Source organism: Trichoplusia ni, chromosome 10 (genome assembly GCF_003590095.1).
Source record: "Trichoplusia ni isolate ovarian cell line Hi5 chromosome 10, tn1, whole genome shotgun sequence".
Lineage (NCBI taxonomy): Eukaryota > Metazoa > Arthropoda > Insecta > Lepidoptera > Noctuidae > Trichoplusia > Trichoplusia ni.
In genome coordinates this window covers 12,624,634-12,648,561 of record NC_039487.1, presented here as the reverse complement: position 1 = coordinate 12,648,561, position 23,928 = coordinate 12,624,634, and the positions used below count along the sequence as shown (strand labels likewise).

The 23,928-nt window shown below is 36.2% G+C and overlaps 3 protein-coding genes across 3 annotated transcripts; 1 reads left to right on the top strand and 2 right to left on the bottom strand.

The window, feature by feature from the left end:
* Nucleotides 1–1,910: 1,910 nt before the first annotated feature.
* On the bottom strand, nt 1,911–8,534 carry LOC113498094 (disks large-associated protein 5). The gene is made up of 9 exons (XM_026878007.1): nt 8,475–8,534; nt 7,362–7,450; nt 6,074–7,049; nt 5,596–5,738; nt 5,224–5,382; nt 4,769–4,931; nt 4,320–4,594; nt 3,843–3,920; nt 1,911–3,765 (listed from the first exon to the last, which is right to left on the bottom strand). The coding sequence occupies exons 1-9, from the start codon at nt 8,476–8,478 to the stop codon at nt 3,283–3,285; spliced, it is 2,370 nt and encodes a 789-aa protein (XP_026733808.1). The 5' UTR covers nt 8,479–8,534; the 3' UTR covers nt 1,911–3,282.
* A 493-nt stretch (nt 8,535–9,027) lies between these two features.
* Nucleotides 9,028–15,402, top strand: LOC113497993 (diphosphoinositol polyphosphate phosphohydrolase 2). Its single transcript, XM_026877851.1, has 3 exons — nt 9,028–9,480; nt 9,560–9,715; nt 14,977–15,402. Exons 1-3 carry the CDS (start codon nt 9,382–9,384, stop codon nt 15,190–15,192), a joined length of 471 nt encoding a protein of 156 aa, XP_026733652.1. The 5' UTR covers nt 9,028–9,381; the 3' UTR covers nt 15,193–15,402.
* A 265-nt stretch (nt 15,403–15,667) lies between these two features.
* LOC113497992 (coiled-coil and C2 domain-containing protein 2A) lies at nt 15,668–23,629 on the bottom strand. The gene is made up of 11 exons (XM_026877850.1): nt 23,047–23,629; nt 20,921–22,744; nt 20,649–20,839; nt 20,347–20,467; nt 19,849–20,020; nt 17,551–18,156; nt 17,123–17,446; nt 16,799–16,876; nt 16,569–16,729; nt 16,299–16,416; nt 15,668–15,887 (listed from the first exon to the last, which is right to left on the bottom strand). The coding sequence occupies exons 1-11, from the start codon at nt 23,451–23,453 to the stop codon at nt 15,702–15,704; spliced, it is 4,188 nt and encodes a 1,395-aa protein (XP_026733651.1). The 5' UTR covers nt 23,454–23,629; the 3' UTR covers nt 15,668–15,701.
* Nucleotides 23,630–23,928: the final 299 nt, after the last annotated feature.

The following is a 23,928-nucleotide window of genomic DNA, read 5'->3' as shown; positions in this document are numbered from 1 at the left end:
TTCTTACAACAAATATTCAAGAAAAACTTACTAACGAAAAAAAACTGGCTGTTATTTTTCATAAGATGCATTACGTTAGATATTTTATTTGAAACCTTCTGTCTGAAAGTGAATCAATATTCGATGCAAAAGTAGCATTAAGTGCGGTGACTAATACTTATCATTATGGAAGTATCGATAAACATCCTCACCACCAACTTATCTACTTCGGCACAAATCTCGCTGGCGGTATGCACGTGCATTTATTTAACAAGATATTGAAGATATGGTTCATCTTTAGAATACTCACGCGAGACATATTAACGTTTTTTTTAGCTTACTACTGTCAGAAGCGTTTCATCTTCCGTCATTACACATTAAAATACGTACTCATGAATCATGTTTCATAGTTAATTCAACCTAAAAGGAACGCAATAATTGTTTACTGTTTAGCCGTAAACTTACTGTTTACTATTTAGTAAAAAGGGCTAAAACTGAAGGAATACTTTAAACAAAAAAAAACAAATTGTCTCAGAAAATAAATTTTATAATTGTAGGTACCTGGGTACCTGGGTGCTGGTTAAATGGAAAAATTCAAAAGAAATTACAGAAGTATCTGAATTTAGATGCACTACCATAAGAATAATCTATTAGCAAAAAAAAAAAAAATTAAAGTAATCATACTTTAATTTTTACGTAGCGTTTCGCGCTATTTCCAGGGTTGCCAGCAAGTAAGCCCAAATTGCCGTCCATTACAGCTTTGCTCCAACTTGAATTTGCATAGATTTAGTTAATCTCTCTCATTGTTATTCCCCGTTTAGCAACGGACGAGTTACTTATTTTTTATTGTTATAGGAACCTTTACAGCCATTTTTGTAATCCCTTTTAGCTTCCCAAGTGTCAAGAAACTGCGGAAAATTAATTTCCTTTGATGAAGATAACCTAATGACCGTATTACGCTGATTTAGGGCAACAATTAATCTTAAGGAATTGTTTAGACAAGTGGTACCTATAAATAGCATTTTTGAATCGTAATCGCACACGGGAATTAATTTGTTTCTTGATAATTGAATCAAGAATTTATCAAGTTGCTTTATAACTTACTTGCCACCTAATTATCCTTATCATAAGTATTTACATACTTTAACATGTTCTACTTCAAAGTTCCGTTAAAAGCCAAGACCATTAACAACAACAAACCCATTCACGTATCCCAACTTGGTCTAGTTTTTATTCCAAAAGCCGGTATTTGCGTACCTAGCAGCTCCCTCGCGCGATAACGACTTGGCAACGTGCTTAATGTGTCAGTGTACCGCGAGCCAAGGGATAACTCCGTATAGTTATGTCCTCAACTTGGCTCCGCTCGCCTCTAGATCTCTTGCGTAAGCGGTGAAGCTGTAACTAACTCGACGATTTTGCACAGATAGTGCTAACAACTTTGTTTTGATGTTGTGTGTTGCCGGCAGTCAAAATAGAAATAGTTTTATTACCTGCAGGTACAGCCAATTATTACGACATCAGTTTTTTTTATTCGTAGTAAGATAAGCAATTCAACATTCAAATGTTAAGGCTGCGTTTCTACCAGAGATATGCTAGGATACGTAGCGAGGGATGTGTTTGTGAAACACCAATAAAATAGGTTAATTTCCTGCTTAGCTCAGTTTTGGTGAAGATGGCTCAGCGTAACTAAGAATGTTTTATGTAGTTCGACGTATGCGACAGTACCAGCCGGTAGATAGGCGGAGTCTGTCGCGAAGCACATTAATGCACTCTTTACAGCTCCGCTACAAATTTATCAACTCATTTTCTTTTCACAACTTCCATGGAAAATTTCCAAAGCGCAGCTAGACAGACATCATAACACAATATATTTTTATTGTTCAAACAAAAAATTAGATCAAAGTGGATGACGGCATAAAAAAAAACCAAGCTATTATTAAAAACTTTTGTATAATTATAATTACTATTATTGTACAATAATCACGACATAATATTACTAGAAACAGACACAGACAATATCGTAACTTAAATAGGAATTAGACAGCCCCCAGGGTAACGAAATTCAAGGCACGGGTTAGGCAAGAACCTTGTAACTGGAAAATGGTTGGAATGTCGACAACATACGAAATCTATCTTAATGTCAGAATTTAAAAATACATATGTATGCTTAAAAGACCATGTTGCACTTGCCACATTATAAAGTCACGTTCCCAGGGGCCATCTCACAAAAAAAGTAACAAAAATTACACACAAGCAATTTAATATCGATACTTATTTACAATCTAGAAACATGTTAAAATACTACTTACTTGAATATTAGTCATACCAATTAAAACGAAATAATTTTAGCAAATAGGCGAAACATGGTTACTTAAATTTAACGTCAAACTAATTCCATAATTCAAATTCCAACACTTAAAAATATTAATATTTCGTTTAAAAACTTGTTGTGCCTTATTTCACAATCAGTGCATGATCTAGATTGCCACAAAAATTTATCTAAAAATCGTGTCAGCCATTTCTTAAACATGATTGTTATTCCCCTAAGTTATCTATGAATACAATGAGCAATGTAATATGGCAGAAAATGCTTTGGTATTCACTCGACAGTGATTTACTAACTAGTTCTTTATAAAAATAATCTAAAATACCAACACAGTTTATTGGGTTCTTGGAAGTCCTGAAAAAGTGTTTTATAAAAGATCATAACCACCATTTAGAATATTTTACAAAGGGAAAATATAAGAACGTAAGAATGAGATTAACACACGAATTAAAAATGCACACCACTTTTACAAAACAGTTTCTTAGTTCATGGTCATTTCGTTTTCAAAAAATTAAACAATATAATGTGCAAGAAAGGAAATAATTAACACTGATAGTGCCATCATAAACCAAGCTTCATATTAACTAAGTATTGTTAAGATTTACTTACGCGTTTTTCTTGCCAGTCAACTAGTTCGACTCGCGACACCCACACCTCGAGGAATCTCATTGGGTACAACATAAAAAATGCCTGTGGGTAAGCCCTAGTAATACTTAATAATAAGTCCACCCCACACAAAATCTTAATTTCCAGAGAGTAAGACATACCTTACAAATTGTATAATGTATGTGTCTGAAGAAGGTTGCCACCTAAATTATTGTCACCCACAAAGATATAAGGAACAATAATTCCTTTCACAGAGTATATTAATATTTACGTTACTCACGCGTTTAGCATTTCCCGAAACATGACATTTGTGAATAGTCACTAAAGAAGAGTCAAAATAAATAAAACAAGTCTTTTTGGTCATGCAAACATCAGTCCTGGGCTTCGATAGCGCTCTTCCGTCTTCTAGTCGAGCGTTTGGTCTTCTCCTCCACTACGTTGTCCTCAGACTCGTGGAGAACCTTCTTCCTTGAGGAACGGCGAGGAGTGGCGACATGGTTTTGTTCATCGTGACTGGTGTTGATACTCTTGCGTCTACTGCGGGTGACCACTGGGCTCCTGTCTTCAGCGTCTTGTCTTATTAACTTTGACTTCCTTCTAGAGTTTTCCTTGTCGTCGAGTTTCTCTACGCTCATGGAAGATATGCCGCTGTCGGTGTTAGCTTCTTGTGCGGCAGTATCGTTGGTGTTCTCAGGCGTGTGGTACGACACGTCCTGCACGTCCGCGTCCGATCGGTTAAATAATACCATCTTTATAGATTTGCGGGATGACTTCTTGTCTGTGTTTGTGGCTTTCAATATGCTACGACCCGGAGTGGCGTATAGGTTGATTGGTGTCATGGGAACAGGTGTTTGCTGTAAAGATATAATTAGTTTTACAAGATTACGAACCATTTAATCAACTTTAACCTGTATTGGAAATGATTACTTACTGGTAGAAGATCAATGCCTTCATAGTCGACATTTTTACCGAGCACTGATGCACGCAACATCGCGAAAGATGCTGAATTCTGTAAAAAATGTTTATAGTTTGGTTTCAATAAAAAAAAATGTATCATTGATCAATGTATAAGTCATGAAGAAGATGATTTTGTACAGCCAAGTCAAAGTTAGCCTATGATCCTATAAATAAAACTAGACCATATTATGATCCATATCAGTTAGTGGGGTGCCCTACCCGCCATCCCAAAAATCGTGTTCGCAGGACGTGGCAGCGTCGTATTCGGCGCCTAGGGTTATATTTCTGCTATTGTCTTGGCTAATTGAAAATTTCTATCAGGCAACTATTGCATGGCCTGCCAGGGACTCATTCTCGACCATGTTTGAGATCACAGCCTGAAGTAAGACCGGCACTAACGCCCACGCTGGGCGGTCTAGCAACAGCCACCTCGCGACAGACTACTGCGTACCTTGGAAGCGGAAGCTTTCTTAGCTTCACTGGACAGCACGGCCTTGAGCAGCGTGCTGCGGGCCGGCGTGCGCGGGGAGGGCCCGGCGGGGGCGGCGGGGCCGGGGCCGGGGCCGGGGCCGGCGGCGGGGGCGGGGGCGGCGGGGCGCGGGGAGCGCACGGGAGAGCGCACGCTGAAGAAGCCCGCCTCGAACGTCTTGCTGCCCGCCTCCGCCACCGGGACTGGCTCCACGATCGCAGGTTGCTCAGCTTGCTCCTTCTTGGCTTTTCTCGCAGCTGAATCATGAGATACTAACTTAGTGAGATACGGAAATTTTGATCAAAAATAAACACTGACTGATTTGCTAAAAATGTTGCAAATTTTTAAGCAGCATTTTTATTGAATTGTAAATTTTCGACAATCTGGAATTCTAGAGTATTACTCCAGAACATCAATGACTGTTTCCTCACCTGCAATCATCTCCCTGAGCCGACTGGGTCCACCCGGTGCCTTCGCGGCCTTCTTCACATTGGCTTTCACCACCTTCTTCTTAATCTCCACTGGCTTATCCTCCACCCATCCGCATAAGCGCAATTCTTCCAACTTCTTAAACCTCATGTCTACGTTTTCAACCTTGAAAAAGTAAAATAATTTAATTACATTGTACCTACAGATATAAATAACAGTAAGATCTAAGAAGATGCAGTTTATGTAGTTTTTCTAATTTAACTTTATTAATACCTTTTTCAAATTAGTAGCACTTTAATTACATTTTTTAATGTATGCAGGGTTTCCACCACTGCCTGCAGAGAAGAATGTGATGAGTACTTCTAACAAACATAATTTAATCAAGAAGAGACGACATACCATTCTTTTCTTATAGCAAGAAGACTGAAAAATATACGTAGAAAAAGTGAATAGTAACCTGCATGAACACCATGTCCCAGAAGCCGTGCAGGTCGGCGGGCGTGACGAGCGCGGCGCCGGGCTCGGGGCGGGCGCAGCGCTCCACCAGCGCCGCGAACTGCGCCAGCTTCTGCGACATCAGCAGCCGCGCCTGCCCCACCGCCGACAGCACTGCCTCCTGGCCACGACACGCAATAGTCTCAGTATCATAACTATGGAAAATAGGCCGATAAAAAACTTCAACTGCAAGTGCCAATTCTTGAAGGAATAATTTATTTCCTAACATCAAAGCGTGAGTTTATCAAAAGAATACATAATACGACTGTGGAAAAGACTAGAGAAAAAACCAACATTGATGATTGATGTGTAATTTTTTAAGATTATGTTGTACCTGTACAGATTCTGGCAAGACAGTAGCTTCAGATATCTTGTCCCAAGTTTCACACATCTCTGTCATGCGCTTGATCTCTGATGCCAATTGACGCCTGAAGTGGTCCACACTCTCGATGTTGCTAGCATCCTCGTCTAGCAAACCTATGACAATGATTATGACGATTTCTTAAAATTTGTTTCAATTACTTAAAATACAAGGAACTGTCTATGTATTTTAAATAATTGGTCAGTACCTCTGGTTGTAAAAAAATGTGATTTCTCCAAATAGTAATCGTGTTTTACAAGTTAAAATTTAATCAAAAGAACAAAAATATGAAATGGTTCCAAACATCAAACTATCCTAAATATAATATAGAAGTTTGAACTTTGACCTAGCCTATTTCTGACACTCTTTTACACTGTAATAATGACAGCCATAAAATAAATTGAAGCGATCATTGGGCCTATACTATTTGTAGTAATTAACAAAATAGTACCTTCATCAAGTTTCTTCTTCATTTCTTTTCTAGCATTATCCTTGCCTCGCGACATGGTAACACATGGGCTTATCTTCTGCGCCTCTTCTGCTATTTGCTGTGGAGTCATGTTACCATCTTCTATGGAGGCTGGTGACTTTGGAGACCGCAGCCGTTCTTCAGAACTGGACTCACTCTTTGGCACAGGTTTGTATGGAGTTCTTTGAATGGACTTCCTAGGAGTCTTGGTAGTAACAACAGGTGAACTAGGAGCTGGTAATGATTTCCTGGAGGCCTTACTAACCAAAATAGGTGAAACTTCAGTAATAGGCTCCATTTCACTAGAAGAACTGCTTTTTAAGGAGTTTTTTTGTACTAGATTCTGTTTGGTTGCTTTAGTTCTGGTTGTTCTTTCATTTTGCTTTATTATATTTTTGGTTTCAAGCACTGTCTGTTTGTCTTTCTTAGCCCTAGTCTGCTTAACATCGCTACGAGAGTCTGGTAACACAGGGTCAAATGTTATATTCTGTTTCTTATCCTTTCTAGTTTTTGGAGGGGCCAATTTTGGAAGCTTAGTCAAAGTTTTGAACTCTGGTGGTCTGAAGGATGCATTGTGGGGTGCAAAGGATTGTGATGCAGATTTGGAAGACTTGGGTTCCTTAGCCTCAGATATTTTGGCATTTGTCTTAGCAGACTGGGATCTGGTGACTCTTCCAGAAGTACTGGGCTTTGGTGGTGGGGGTGGGGGGACAAACTTCAGAGGGTTATGTGGTACACCCGCTACAAATGGCTTCTTCTTTTGTAGAGCGGCTTCCTTCTTCTGTTTGTCTTTCTCTGCCTTCCATTTTTCCAATTGTTGTCTCCTCTGCTCTACTTTTGATTGCACCTTAGGTACAGGTACGGGGCTCTCACATTTTGCCAAGTTCCTTAAATTGTCAAAGACAGAAAGGCGGCTGCTCTTTCTGTGCTTCAAGTTAGTTTCTAGCCTCTTTTTGACCTGAAAGTCCAAGTTCTCATTACATTATCTGTAAAATTCTATAGGAATTAGGGTTACCAAGATAAAATATCTCCTCTATTCAAGAAAATGATAAGTGTAAAGCTTCTGTTACATTTATGCAGACTAGTAACCTAAGGGAAATCTAGGGACAGCCAAAATTTTAAAAAAGTATATTTCATAAGTAATTTGGAAAAGTTCATATTTGTACTAGCCTGTAAAATTTGTTGTGATTGAGTCATATTTGGTGACATTTTCATGGTCATGCTGAATACAAAAAATGAATGATTGTTTATATTAAAGTGATTAACACACCCCGCCTGCTACACTGCCGAACTGCGAGGGCTTGCTCTTATGCTTCTTTTCATGCTTCTTCAACAGCCGCCCAATATCAAAACTCGTCTCTAAAATTCAAAAGGAGACAAACTTATGTGATGAGTATTCTTAACATTTTGATGCAGAATATTTTCACACCAATTTGAAACTGTATAGGAAATGTCTATGATTACATAAGGATGAGCTTATATCTTCAATGTGTGCATCCTTCACTGTCAAAAGTAGCATGTTAGCCGCAATATTTATGCGAATACTCGTAGAGAATATGAGCTGTCACAGTTCTTAGCAATTCAGAACTGATCTCTTATTAAATGGGAATCCAGTATCCATAACGCTTTATTGAGTTATACATATCAGGACAATCATAGCAAGATAAAAACACATTATAAACGAGGACATCTAACCGATATTCTGCGAAGGTAGACGCCAAGTAGTGAGCTTTACAATCATAGTAAGTAAATCTTTATTGCATACCATAATGTTACATAGGTGGTAAATTATAACTAGGTTCACAGCTCATTATGGACCCTGTCGGGCACAGCAAAAGTAGGAGAGAGGAGGATAATGCTATTTATTAAGTAAATTTATGACATATGTATTATGATATATTTTAATGTTGTGAATTGCGTATTTGTATATAATTTCCTTTAATTAATGGTTATATTAGTTTTATCTATCCTAATTTATTTTGTACTATGTTTTTTTTTTTAACAATCTATGAGTAATTCAATTTTATTGTACTATTTTAAATTATAACGTTTATCTTTTACATAATATTCTTAAGCATATTTATTTGGTACATCTTTCTTACTATTTTCTTACTATTCATCTCACTATATCATCATCTGTATAATACTATTACTATCGTGAGAGTCTGAGCGTGAGACCAAAGTTGATCGGGATTCCAATATTCGAGATATTAAATTTAGTGAGAACGAGAGTTACACAAGTTTTAACTGTTTATTTCAATGTCTTTTCAAATTAATTTCAGACACAGTAAACGGTTTTTGTTACCAAGGGGTTGAATTAACGTTTACACATTATAAGTAGTATCTATATTAAGTAAATAGTTTCAAAATTACAATAACTCACCCATAACACCTGAAAAAGAAACAAAAATCACAAACACAAAACCAAATTTTAAATAAATAACTGTCTACGAAGCCATCGCTACTAGTGTAGTGAAGAGAATTACTAATACTATGATTGCAGGGCCATAGGTTTCGTACAATGTTTTAGTAAGATAATCGGTCCAGAGAAAATATTCGATTCAATTATGTCAAAAATTCGGCGTAAAATATGTTTATATATCGATAAAGATATAAAATTCAAAACATTGATTTAACAAATAGTAATTAAAAGTTAAATTTATATTAAATAGAACACTACTCTTTTGATTTGCTGAAAAAGGTTTTATTAAAAACCATTGAACTATGCAACACTGCAAAAATTCGGACACCTTTAATTTGAGGTATAAAATTTATACAAAAAAATATTATTTTTCTACTTTTAAGTTCATCTCATTCAAAAAGACAGCTTTTCGCTTATCTCAAACTGACCTTGAGAGCAGCAATGACAAAAAACGGAATTACAAGTAGCAACATTTGGGACATAAAATCAAATTACACGGCAATACAGTTTCCGATTTCCGGCTGTCAGCTGATAGACTCCCTATTGCTTTCCAAAACCTATTTCGATTTTCGCAAAGAAATAATACGTCAGGCACCATACAACATGGGCTTGAAATACGCGATCAAAAGCTAGTTATAGCTGAAATATTGCTCTAATTGTAGCGTTATTGTTATTATAGTTTCATTTTACATGTACGTTGTGTAACTTTATTAGTAGAAAATGGATACGTTCAACATAGGATACTTCGGTTATGGCGTTTGTTGATCATTAAAAAATTACGTTCGGTTGATAGTTTTTCTTTATATTTGATGTCAGCTTTTCGTTTGTGATCGTCTGTTTAGTTCGTGTTTACGTGTTTAATGAAAAAATGGTTAAGGAGAAACCTAATTCGATTCGGATTTACGACGACGAGGGATTTAGACGTCGCGCGGCGTGTATCTGCGTTCGTTCTGACGCCGAAACAGAGGTTAGCATTGTATTTCTGCCGCTGGAGTGTTGTTTGTGATGTGGAGAGGCGGCCAAGTAAGTGTGATTGTGTTGTGTAGGTGCTCCTGGTGACATCGTCGCGACGACCCGACAACTGGATAGTGCCCGGCGGCGGCGTCGAGCCGGAGGAGGAGCCCTCGGTGACCGCGATGCGCGAGGTGCTGGAGGAGGCCGGCGTCATCGGCAAGCTGGGCAGGTGTCTCGGCGTGTTCGAGGTGAGACCAACTGAACTCGAGCTCACATGTAAACATTACTATTTACGTGCACAACTGCCTTCACATACACTTATTTTGATAACACAATACAATAAAAAGCTAAAATTCTGCAAGTAACTACATATAATTAACAGTTAAAATCAATATCTAGTAAATTTTGTAATAGTTGTGAAACATATGGTAATAACATGATCTGTTTATGTTACATAGTATCAATAATGGAACAAAACCTGACCAGATTGAGATCTCCCAGGTATAAATTAGCTAGTGTGACTAATAACATACAGTCGCTGCATTTTTTATAATAATATATATAACAAATTATTGGATTTTTAGACCATAACTTTCTTTCTCAGATATGTTTGTCATTAAGAGAAATAAGTATACAACAATTTACTCACTCATATTTACCAAGCTTGCATGACTACTTTGTGACCCCTCCACCACAACAGCATACATTAAGGACTCTAATTGGGTCCATAACAAGTCAAGAAATCCTGATAAATTTGTGTGTGTTAACCGTTACATCTTTTAGTAATTTATCATCCTCTTGAAAGTTCCAAAATCCCTACAACTTCTTATTTTATTAAGATAATAATCTAGGTAAGGATGTCTATTACTTTAATTGAATATATTTTCAATCAGCCACACAACTGTTTATAATTAAATTTTCAGCAGCCAATTAATTGTTCAGTGAAGTCATAATTATTATAATTTCATTGAAGAATTAATTGGCCGACAGTAATATGCACAAACAAATTAGATATCTCTGTTAGTATTTCCATTTATAATAATTATGCATATATTTGTAATAATAATATACTATATCCTATAATTTGCTATGCACCCTCTTGATAACTGTTATTTTAATGGTTAGTATTTATTATGTTAAATAGAAATGAGGTGCATTTTATAATACTTTATGAAATTGAAGACAGTTTAATTAATTTGTCTTCATTTATTTATAGTTGATATCAAAATTTCCTGTAAACTCAAGAATGATTCTTTTTTACTATACAGATATAGTAAACAAGTGTATAGCAATTTATATGTTAATGCAATGATGGCCGAGTGGCACTGGGCCCTACCGCTACATCTTAAAGTAATATTATTACTTTAAGGTGTAGTTGTTAATCCTCAGGTTACCACACTAATGATACTGAGTTGCTAGTGCATATAATTAAAAGTTAGTAAATGTCTCAGATTTGAAACTTAAATTCCATAGTTGAAATTTTAAATATGTAGGTATTTTACGTATTGTCATAGAAAAATTTGAAAGATCTCAATTCCCAAAAACTAAACTAAATATTTTCAATTGAATTGATAATAAATTGAAAATTCATATAAAAAGTAGGTAACTTTTTATACTAATTCATACTATGCAATCATTCTGTGGATAAACACGAAATATTACACAATAAGCCATTAGGAAATGAGCCAAACAAATATATTATATCCAAACAATGTTAGTTTGGCACACAAAAAAAACACTAATATTTTAACATACTAAGCCAGAGAGTCATTATTTTCGTAAAGATTTCTCCCGCATACCTTTCCCGTAAATAAAAAGTTTTTAAAATTATTATTTTGTCTGTATAGGTTGGTTGACACCTGGGTTTAATATTTCGTCTTTCCTCAAGACGTTTAGCTTTATCATGAATTGCCAGTGGTTTCTAACAATAACTTGGGAACTTTTTAATAAAAGCATAACTTTAAGTTAAATAAATATAATGGTTATTTGTACTTGATACTTTGGAATTTTAAAACTATGAGAACTAAATATAATCCTCTAAGATTATAATAACCCCAAGATAGGAGCGCCCACGTCACTGATAATTCTAATTAATGAGTTTAGAGCTACGCGTTGATCGATCAAAATAATAGGACAACTACAAATGTCTTATATATCATGATAAAAAAATATCCTCGACGCTTTTTGTTTGATTTTAGCGTATTAATCGCCCTTCGTTCTAAGCTTGCCTTATAAAAAAGCTTATAAATATGAATGAGGCTACAGAAGATTATCTATGTGTGTCAAATTTATCGAAAGACCCATGTTCCGAACTAGTCGATTTTAAATTGTAAATTAATCACAAGGTAGGTTGTTCCGATATTTCTGATAAAATGCAATTCAATATAAATTAATTAATTACTGGTAACAAAAACGTTAGAAAAGCTGCAAATTATGGTCAATCAGAAGCAGAAGTTTTTAGGTATATTAGTCAACAAAATAAAATACTAAAATTATTTATGAAAAAAACAATAATCCAAACGTACATACACCTTCCTCTGATTAAAACAGTTCATAACTAAGTCATAATATTGGTATAATTCGAAGCAATCAACTTGGAACAGAAAGTAAACAATAACTTGTTTACCGTATCTAAATTAGTTTTGCCGACATTACAAAGTGTTACGAAGCCATCTGTGTGTTTTATAAGGAAACGTTATATTGTTATTATGCTGAATAATGAAGGAAACTCGTGTTTAGAACTGTGACTCAGTGCTTTTAGTTTGCACTGTTGAATTCCCGGGGAATGAGTAGAGTGTGAACAACATGTGCAGGATATCATTGTCAAAGGAGTAGAAGATGGCATAGTAATGCATCGACAGAAGACAAGCTCGCTTCCGGCACGTTCACAGAAAAATAAGTCTTCAAAATAAACAAAAATATGTATCCTAACCCACTGGTATCGAAGCTTTTAGTTTTCGATAAACATAGTTATTGTGACAGTCTGCATTGCTTTTCTCTTAGGAAAACAAATGATGTACCTACTTCTACTACATCTTCTATGAATGACTGATTATACTTTTTCTAGAACTGAAAAAAGTTTTAGTTTTCAAAGACCTAACTAACATTTATAGAATCACGTATACTCATTCAAAAATAAATGGCCACCAATGGTGCAGTCAAACAAAAAACAATAATGCCTGTGCCATAATCATTCCGTATTTAGTTTATATCCCTCTCTAATCTGTCTGGAAGTGTTTCAAGGCTTGTATCTGAGTCACACCGAAATAAGAAATAAGGACAATCTAATTCAGTATTGACCGATTGTAGTTTTTCTTTTGTTTACACTTTCGCTACGAATCAAGATTAGATTAGGTAGTAGGCGGTTAGTTGATTTTGTCTTGCCGAGACCTATCGATCAAATAGTACAGAGGAAATGTATGGAATGCGTGCCATATATTTCTTCAGTTCTTTGGGGTAATGAACATAAAATCGTAGGAATTGTAAGGTATGAGATGTAATTGACATTCCCTGTTAACAATCAGATTTACATTGAAATGAAACAAATATTAAACCGCGATAAAATCCGTAAAAGTAATTTCATTTCAATGTCTAACATTCGCGTAAACCTAAGAAACCACTTATCAGATTTACATTTTCCAATCACCAATTTTGACAGACAATCTTATAATAGGGCATCTTATAATCAGACAATCTTATCTTTTTGCTTTAGGGGTTAATAAATAGGGAAGAATGACTGATTGCGTCATGTTGAGCAACGTCCTAGGAAAACGGGTATATCTACTAGCCGACACGCATTCGCTAAATGCGGCTAGATTATAAAATACCGTTGTCATCTGATTTTTGATTAATAGCAATTAATTCAATATCATTTCTATGATAACCGTAAATAATATCGTCATGAAAACGACAAAATATCAATTGGCTGTTGACATCAATTAGAAATTGGTGTACAATTTGACTGCACAATTTGTCGACTGTTCTGCTACTTTTAATTCTTTTGTGATAAACAAACAGGAATGCACAATTACATATCAGTTATCATTGCCTACCAGTAGATCTCATGACTAAGAAATTATTTCGCATATTTCAGCGAATACCCACAAATGATTAACTGTGCAAACGATGCGTTGTTTTCTTCGGTAAATAGAACACACGAATTGTAAAGTTTTTAATTATATCTGACGTGTTACGCATCTGAGAGATTCGCAACAAAGTCCAAGCTTTGCGAGTGGCGTTTGTCTAACTAATGTATGAATTTGCGTGAGATAACACTTAGTTTATCGTTCGACCGTTATTTCACCTTCGATGTCTCGTATATTCTCGATCTATTTAATTTCTGTTATCACCTGACACACATCTGAATCGAGACTTAATTCTCTATAATTTCGACCATTTGTTTGTAGCGAGGGTAGAAGTAGATTTTTTCCGATACATAGACCGAGTTTTGTTTTAAATGAATATTTCCTTAGGAAAGAGAAGCAAGTTGGTTTTGTATATTTATTTTGTTTCATGGCTACTCAGCTGGTATTGATGTATTGTATAGAAAATTTTAATTTATTTGATAGCCATCTAGAACAAGCGACATGGTATGGCGTATAATATTTAGATATATTTCATAATATTGCATATACAGTACAGTTTTCCTATTTTGTTTGTATCGAGGTATCTACGTTTCAATTTCAATTCTCATTGCAAATCGTTTCTTGCTAGTTTATTCATTAGTTCATTCACTGGGCCAAAGGTATTTGAAATGTTTCACTTTTGAAAAAAAAGGCGATTATTTATTAAAAGTAATTATAATGTCTAGTACTAAAGTTAACGAAGCATCCAATTCTGCAAGTTTTTTGCAATGGTATGCATTGCATTAACCAATAAATATTGGTATATATTGCTAACAATGACGTACACCTGTTTATGTTGTATTACGATTACTAAACCAAAACCACGTCCAATAAACCCAATTACCGCTAAACACATTTTTTTTTTATGTTAGGATAAAGATTATAATTATCTGCATACTGCATACATACGCATTATGACAAATGAACTCCTGACTTACTTATCACACGTTAAACGATCGTCAGCTGTTACGCAAGCAATTAATTTATTGTAATGTTAATTGATTTTAAGATTGCTTGATTGGTATATTTACGTCACACGTTGCTATTGTTTATGAACTACATTCTGTTCGTTTGTGCTACTGTATTGTATGCGTAGGCTCTGAACAGGTTTCGTTGCGACGTAGAAAAATGAATAAGCGCTCGGCTGACGTCACTTGATACCCCACAATCGCTGTGCAAAGCTATCTGTGTGTCAAGTTACTTGACTTGGTCTTGGTCAAATATTGTCAGGGACGCCTGTATCATATGTTGTTTGTGTAGTATCCAACAGTTGTTGTTTGACTTTTTTTATGTACGGAATCACTCATATACAAAATTAGCAGTAAGTTGTTATTATATTATTGTGACTCAATAAATGACGAACATGTGTTGTGTTGTTTTTCCAGAATCGGGAACACAAACACCGGACAGAAGTGTACGTGATGACGGTGACCCAGGAGCTGGCGGAGTGGGAGGACTCGCGGCTGATGGGCCGCAAGCGGCAGTGGTTCTCGATCGACGACGCGCTGGCGCAGCTGGCGCTGCACAAGCCCATCCAGCGCCACTACATCCAGCAGCTGCGGCGCTCCAAACAGAACAAACCCGACGACCCCGGCAGCTAGGCCCGCGCGCCGCCGTCCCCCAGCCCGGAACTGAATCGAGCCGCGTCGGCGCGCGCGCACTCTCCGTCGCGTTGGGCTTCAATACGACGCCGACGCCACAACACGTATAACATCTCCTTTTTTCTATTTTTACGTATATTTTTATACTACGATGGAATAAATGTTAATTTTATTTTGTTAGCATTAAAACGAAAAGACATACAAGCTCTATTTTTTATTTAATTTAATCTGGTTTTTTTATAGTCCTGATAAAATGAGTTTTAAAATAAAATTTTATATTGCTCTTCTGTAAAGTTTTTGTTTGGTTGGACGGTGTTACCCAAATGTTTACCTTGCGGAGCGGCAGCTAGAATGCTTCGCAATTACGAATTGACGTATTCTGGGATCCGAATTAAACATTCGGACGCTGAGATACGTCATCAGATTGACACAAACATGCACGGCGTATGTTATCAAGGTTGATGCAAATCACATAGTGTGTACATTAGTTTATTTAATATTCCACTTATTTATATCCTCGTGATGCTCGCGAGAAACACCCAGACACTTAGAACATTGTTAGGGTAGGCGCACACTTCGACGGCGAGCGCGAACTCCACATTAGGGTCATCGGTCACGTGCAGGCCTGTCGACTTGACGGCGGCTATCACTGACTTCGTGTTTACATACGCCATGTTTAGTGGGAAGCCAAATATCTGTAAATATAGTGCACTCGTCACTGAACCGGTATTTTTCGCTACTATGACTACGCTACAAGTGTGCAAAAAAATTAGTAAATTGAAGCGCAATTGTTAGAACAGAATAAGTACTTGAATAATATTTTTGTTGTTTTGTTTTATGAAACGGAATCAAGCTTCGAGATAAAATCCAAGAAACCACACAAATATTATTACCAAGATTATTAATAAATTTCACCTACGTCATAAAAATATTTCCCAGTATTTTACAAAAAATATTTTTATAGCTTATTTATGTTTTAATGACCCGATTGCTGCAAGCGCAGTAAATATCTCGCCGCCCGCGTAAAAGGATTGCTACTATGACCAACAATTTTATTCATAGTTTAGTAATGTAAGTAATTGATACACATCTAAGCTTTAGCATACCTTGAAAGTGACCATTAGGTGTTTCAGTTTTTGACTGAATCCCGGCTTAGGCCCGGTTGGATTGAACGTCCAACACTCCCACTGCGGCAACATTTCCCGAAGCAACGTGCTGCAGTACCTACACAGTAATACAACAATAAGGAAAGCATTGCGATATTATTATATAAAAATAGTTGTCCAACGTACAACGGGTTCGTTGTACGTTGGACAACGCGGGTTCGATCCCCGCATGGAATATTTAAATTCATCTCTCCTTCATAATCCACTCACCTGTTCCATATAGTTTTCATATGCGGCCTCCATTTCTGCACCTTTGCTTTGATCTTCGTATCAAGAGCTATCCTCAAGGCGTCCACACTGGGTGGTGGTGAGTAGAGGTCGTTGTCTGTAACCACTGGCTGTTTCATAACGAATACAGTTTTGTCAAACACCTGAAACGGAAATTCTAGTTTTTTTATACATATAAAGGTACTATTAGCAATTTACAAGATTATACTTACTGGTTGCCAATCAGACGATCTCGTAAAATCAAACGACATACTCTCACAGTCCTGTGAAGCCTGCATGTTCACCCAGATCTGAAACAGCTAGGTTGTTTATAATACCTGACGGGGCAGAGATAGTAAGTATTAGTTAGCTGAAAAACGAACCAGTAACTTGGTGACCAAACGACGGTCCGTTAACGAGAAAAAATATTTTAAATCATATCATACCTGAGATATTTTTGAATTCTTGAATTTTTACAAGAAGCCATAATCAAAGATCAAGCAAGAATCAAGTCAATTGTTAAAACACTTAATTTATTGGATACATTTTATACTTACGTTTTCGTTATCAAACACATAATCAACAGTCTTCAAAGGGCATCCGACATCCCTCAGCTCGTGTTTCTCCCCGCTGCTCGCATCACACACATACCACGTGAACCCATCACTCTTGTTCAGGAACCCTGACCTTCTGAACAGCTGATCATTGTCTAGCACAATCCTTCGAGTAGTCAGGTCGTGTTTTATTAGGACGTAGCTACTGTGGCCCCGCGGTATACCCAGCCCGATGACGACCCAGCATTTAATGCCGAGATATATGAAGTAACTGGCTAAAAGGATAGTGTGGTCTAAAGGCGAGCCGTGTAGGACTTTAAGAAGTTCCTGTAAAATAATTTAATGTAAGTTTGCATCTTCATCGCAATTTTGAAGGATCGCAATCTTTCTAATGTAATTTGAGCTGACATGTTCATGTAGTGATTACTTACAAGTCCCTGGAGTACAACACTGTGAGATTCCGTCACTTCGTAACTTGGAATCAAGGACACGTATCGCATACAAGCATTCATCATCCTCGACAATCCGTCCGGATCACGAACACTGTAGATAGACTCTCTCTCCTCTTGACTCACTCTGTCTCCATCTACATCTCTCCTCCGACCACTGGAGGAAGAACTCTTAGAGACCCCAGAGGACTTCGAAACTGCAGACTCGCATCTCTGATTCTTCGGAATAAAGTCTTTTTCGGGTAAAGGAATTGGCTGCAAAAATTGCGTGACGCATTTGTTCCTACCCACGCTATCTATAAAAGTCAACGAAATATTCCTCATGGGAAACTCATTAGTGTATTCAGTTACGAAATTGTTCAAATGTTTGATCAAATAATCGTCTTCTATGGAATTAGGTAGCGGTTGACTGTAGGCGTGTATCCCTCCCAGTTGTGAGAGGCTGGTGGTCACTTCCAGTGTGATAAATGCGGTGTCCTTCCTCATTAACTGGGTTATTTCCGGGATTAGTGATGTAGACTCTTTCGTGTGCAGAGCTTCGTAGCCAAATAGAAGCGGCGGTGTCGTGATCTTGAACGTACCGCGTATCTGTATAAGTCGATCGTTGCACTAAGATTCAATATCAATATCTACTAATTAGCTAGAAAGATAAAAACTTAACCGATACCAGGTGTCGTTATTTTGCATTAATCAGGAAATTCATCGAATAGCTCGAAAAATGATAATTCAACCTCAATAGAGCTCCATTTGCTAAGAATAGATAGTGATAAATGAGATTATGTAGGGTAAGGTCGCCTTAGTCGTACCAGTTCAAGGAAAATAGCTATAATTTCTATTGTAATATAAATAAAAGAAAAATCTTTGCATATATAAATACTTCATTTATTAACGAATCAACAAAGCCTAATAAGACATATAAAAAACTTTCAATAAAATGTTTTTTATAGGTTTTACAAAAACCTTCCTTCGGTACGACTTAGGCAACCGGTTGCCTTAATCGTACCACCCATGGCCTAAGTCGTACTTAGAGTAAACATATATATTTCCAACTGGAATTCTAAGGACAATTAAAAAACTGCGTAGACTTATATGCTACGAGACCAGTTTCAGTGTTACTTATAAATATAACAATAAAAAAACGTTAGTAGTAGTTTCGTAATAATGAGTACCTTTGGGAAATAAAACTATCATTTTTTAAATGCATATATCACAAATGTAATTTTTAGTTTTAATTTCGAGATCTGCACATAAATCATGTACCCATCCTTTGCATTTAATACATAGGGTCATATTTTCTTTGCGATCTTGTTTAGTTTTGTTAGTTTGCACAACCAATTTTCTTTAGCATCTAGTTTCTTATCTTTGTTAGATTTTCTGTCTATCTTTCTTTTTTTATTTGTGAATTGTGTTTCTTTTTGTGTTCATCTATGTCATCTTGCTTCCAAGAGTTAAAAATTTTCTTTGCCATATTGATCACCTAAAGGAAAAAAAATAAATTAGCAAAAAATATCTCTGTAACACCTAAGTCGTACCGGTACGAATTAAGAAGTTTATGCAGGTACGAGTTAGGCAGCGGGGTGTACAAAGTTTAAAACTAAAATTAAAAACATAACCTAGAAACCGTTTACCATTTAACCTAGCTCATATCAACCAGAAAACACTATAAAAACAGACATGAATCAAAAAAATATTCGTTTCAACACAATGTTTTGTGAAATTGCTTATGAATGACGTAAAAAAATTAGTGAAAACTGTGCAAAAAACTTACTTTTTCATTATTTTTTGATCGCGAATTCCGGCAACCCGCCGCGTGTTGCTGTTTACCCGTGGTACTGAGTAGAACCATATTGCACTGCTAGATGCCACCTTTTCATGACGGGTGCGCAGATATCGACGTGGTACGACTTAAGCGCTGGTACGACTAAAGGTACTTTACCCTACGATACATGTTAACCTGCGTCACGACGACACGCCTTCGCGACAGTCGTCACAGAGAAGGTTGGCGGGTCCTTACTCTCAATTAGACTGGCGTGTCGGTACATGAGTCACAGTCTCCATGCGAAAAGTAAGATAGCTTCGACCTACGCAATGTCACACGCCTTCTTTATTTGATCTGAGATCATCTGCTGGTTCAACTGAGGTCAAAATTATTTAGCATTACGTTTATTCAGAAAAAAATAGGGGCTCAAAACAGATGAGATAAGTTGCAAGATTTTTTATCATTAGTCCTTTAGACATTTTTTGGTACGGACATTTTTCTTAAAGATACCATAAACTTACAGTGCCCAATGTGAGTACGGCATACAAGGGTACATGCACAGTCCCGAGCCACTTGTTGTAGTAACGATAGTGCACCGTCTTGTTAGACTGGTCCTCTTCAGAAAACCCTTCTATTATGTTCGACTTGGCCTCGTCGAAGATGTTGATGTAGATCGACGAGAGGGGCTCCAATCTGCATAAGAATACTAAAGTATGTTTTGTGGAAGTAGCTTGTTCAATACTTCGCAATACAAAAGTTTATCCTACGTAAACTTTTGTCCTCCGGGCAATAATGTTGCAGTTATAGCTAGACGCCACTTTAAAGCGCGTCATCCTTCCTTTAAAACTGCAACAGGTTGTAAGTGGTAATAATAGTTTTAGAAGTGGCAGGGCCCTAGGATAAAAAAATACCTAAAATAATGATAATATTCCAGAAAAATCCGCCTAATCTAGCAAGACTTATTATTTCCACTAGGTTAATTACGTTGTAATGTTATTTTGACTTTGAAGGATACTAACTTCGTGTTAAGTTTCAGGGTGTGACTCCACGTGGGATGGCAGCCGATGGTTGTTACAGTTTGGGCTGAAGCTCCTCTATAATTGACCCGAACGAAAGGTCTCAGAGGACGCACTTTAAAGCCTGAAAATCCAAAAAGTAGATAAAAAAATTAAAAAGGAACTCAAAAACTCTGGAACCTTTTCAAAATTTCCAGGACGTTAAAAAAACGATCGAGCTCGGTTAAGGTTGGGTGTGCCTGTTTAAGTTTCCAACTCGTGAGTAACGATATCACTGATCTTAGAATGGTGGATTTACTTTTTACCTGCAATCTTTTCATCATCGTCAGTGGCTTCCTCCAGGATAGTAGATGTCCTATCCAATAAGTTGAATGCTCTGAGTACCGTCACGTGGATCTCTTGCTCTTTCCTCAAGGAGTCCTTGAGTATCTGCTGTTTGGTAGAATTTGATGCCGTTGCCAAAGTCCCAGTATTGGACTGATTGGAAAATAGACTTCTGTAATAAAAAAAACACCACAATTGTCAATATTGCAGTTTCCAAAAAGATAATAAATTATGAGATACCTAGATTACAAACCTGAAACTAAAGTTATGTTCTCTAACTACGTCTTTATGAGTCTTCTGTAGCAAATGTTCGTTTAGATTCCTTAACATATTCTTGTTCAGTTTCTGCACATACTTGGCACCAATAAACCTCTGCAACTCAATTGGGTCCATTTCCATTTCTTTGTCATTCAGATAGTCCATATCGAATTCTTTTTCATGTGTTTTTTGCAGGCAATTTAATTGTTCAGTTGATATTTGACTCGCATGTTGAGGCACAAGTTTCTTTTCGATGCTAGTAAATCCACCGATATTCCTCAGATGAAGTAATTTCAGTCTTATGATATCTGGGTCGGCCTCATCCAATGGAAAATGATCATCATCTGTAACTGAAATTTTGGTCAGCTTTCGTAATGTTTCAATCATGTTTTCGTCTTCCGTTATGTCTTTCTCATACACCTTACTAATAACGTCGATTAATACTTCTAGTTGTGGTTTTTCAGTGCCATGTAAAAGTCTTTTAATTTTTCTACCTATTTCCATTGACGATTTAACAGCTTCAGATTGATTTTGTTCAAGTTTATCATTCCAACCAATTTTCATTTTAATTTGGCAGTAAGTGTATAGCTTTTCTCTAAAGATATTGTTACTTTTAAGTCTTACTTTATTTAACTGGGCTATTTCTTTGATGGTGAAACCACTGCCAACATACTTAGCATTCGGTTCAATAATTTCATCGTAAACTAGATTTTTAGCTACGAATTCAGCACTAGCATCTGGTTTCTTTACTTCAGATAATTTAATTATTAAATTAGATACACTTTTATCATTTTCTAGTAAAACAATTTTTATACTCTTGTTGTTGGGTAAAATTTGTACTGAAAAATTTTCAGTAAATTCAACACTGAACATCTCATTGCTTGAATAATGCTCAGATTCACAAACAAAAACGTCATCTACATAAATCAAAAAATTGTAATCATGCTTTCGAAAACGTGCCCCTCCTTTCTTGTCAGTCAAAATGCTTTCATCCTTCTTCAAATATATGTCTATCTGATCCTTTGCTATAACATTGTTTACTAAAGCGACGACTTCATTTTTTATTTCTTTTTCGTCAATGTGCAGTTTAGGTTTTAAAAGCTTTTTATTGGTATTTGATTTTTGTCCGCTCTTTGCTTCTTTGTATTGTAAGTAATCTGTAACGTAATCATATTCTATTTTATCCAGTTTATCTGTGTATTCCGTATTGAATATTTCATTCCATTTTTTCTGGGTTTCAGTTTCATCTAAAACAGTTTTGGTAGTTTTTAAAGTGAATGGCGTTTCAATAAATCCTTTTTTCTCCCTGACCGTTTCGACATCCGACCAAAGTGATTTTATCTTATGGGAAGATTCCTTTTTTATCTTCATTAAATCTTCAAACTTTTCTTTCAGTTGAAGTAATTTTAAAGTGTATTTTCTCACGGTTTTATCAAATCTTATATCGTCCTTCTTACTAGGACTAACTTTAATTAAATCTTTCTTAAGATTATTGATGGTTTCTCTATTAACTTTGATATCTTTTTCTATGTCTTTAATGAGTCTAAGAGTATTTTCGTATTCGTTGTAATTTTCAATTACTTTTATGCAAAGTAACCTTTCTAATGAGAAAAGGTGGTGATGCTTAAAAGTAATATTATTAATTGAAATATCTAAGAACTTTGTAGGCACATCTGCATCAGGATCGCTGTTTTTCGAAACGATGTCATCAATCGTACAGGGATCGACGTATTCGACGGGAATAAAACAGTCTTCCGTAACAGCGTTTTCAAGAATTCGAGGGAATATGGGACTTATGTCAATAGGCTTATATCTCCATCTGAAAGTTAACGGACAATATAACAAAAAATTGTTGTAGTTTGGAACGAAAGTAGTTGAAAAAACAGAAATTCTGACAGCTCATTTTTTTATGATAGTTAAGCAGTTGATAGCTGCACGAATAAGTTGTTGGTAATGTGGTTGGTGTGGGTAGGTACAACTCTTCACTACCTAGAAATTATTTTGTAGGTAGAGCAGAGTATTTTCCCTTACAATACCCAGCCACGGGCCCGGCCGGTACTGTAGCAGTATATTCTGTGTCTGTGGTAAGAAACAAATTTCACGGGATTAGTTAATACTTACCCATTCTCAGCATCGTTAAATTGCCTGTATTGGTTGCGTATTCTTGACACTGGTATGTTTCGCAAATAATTATTATGTTGTGCTTTTGTGCCAGCCATAAAAGTTACTATATTTTCTGTAACAGGAGCTACACTAGCAGCGATCTCTGAACTTATAATGTCCATTAAATTTGAAGATTTTTCCTTCTTCTTACCCTTTTTCTTTCTCAAATGCTTTTTAGGCTCAGTTTTTACGTCGAAGTTTGTAAAAAAGTCATTTTCATTAATGGGTCTTAAAGATTGCTTTGAGGAGAAGGAAGTCTCGATATCATCAAGTGTTGTGTCTTGTTTTATTTCATGATACTCCTGGATATCGTTTTCTATGGAATTATCAGTAGGTAAAGTGTTCAACTCTATATTTTCATTCATGATGAAAAAAGGAAACAATATTGAGGCACTGATTACCTACTATGTGCCAAAACAGCACTGTTTGTTTTGAATTTATGATTACTAATCCTGTTGCTATGGTTACCAAATCATAGTACAACCAAAAAGATTTTGCAACTAATATTCGCAAGATGTCATCTTTGATCGAGGTATATCTTTATTTTAAGAAAACTAGCTGACCCAGCAAACGTTGTTTTGCCTAATATATTTTTTTCTATTTGTATATATTTTTAATGACACATTATAAAAAAATAAAAACAAACAATTTCGTCCAAAAAATAAAATATTTTTTTAAGTGTGAGCAACCCTTATCACTTAGGGGTATGAAAAATAGATGTTTTATTCTCAGACCTACCCAATATGTATACAAAATTTCATGAATATCGGTCGAACCATTTCGGAGGAGTACGGTAACTAACATCGTGACACGGGAATTTTATATATTAGATAAACTTTT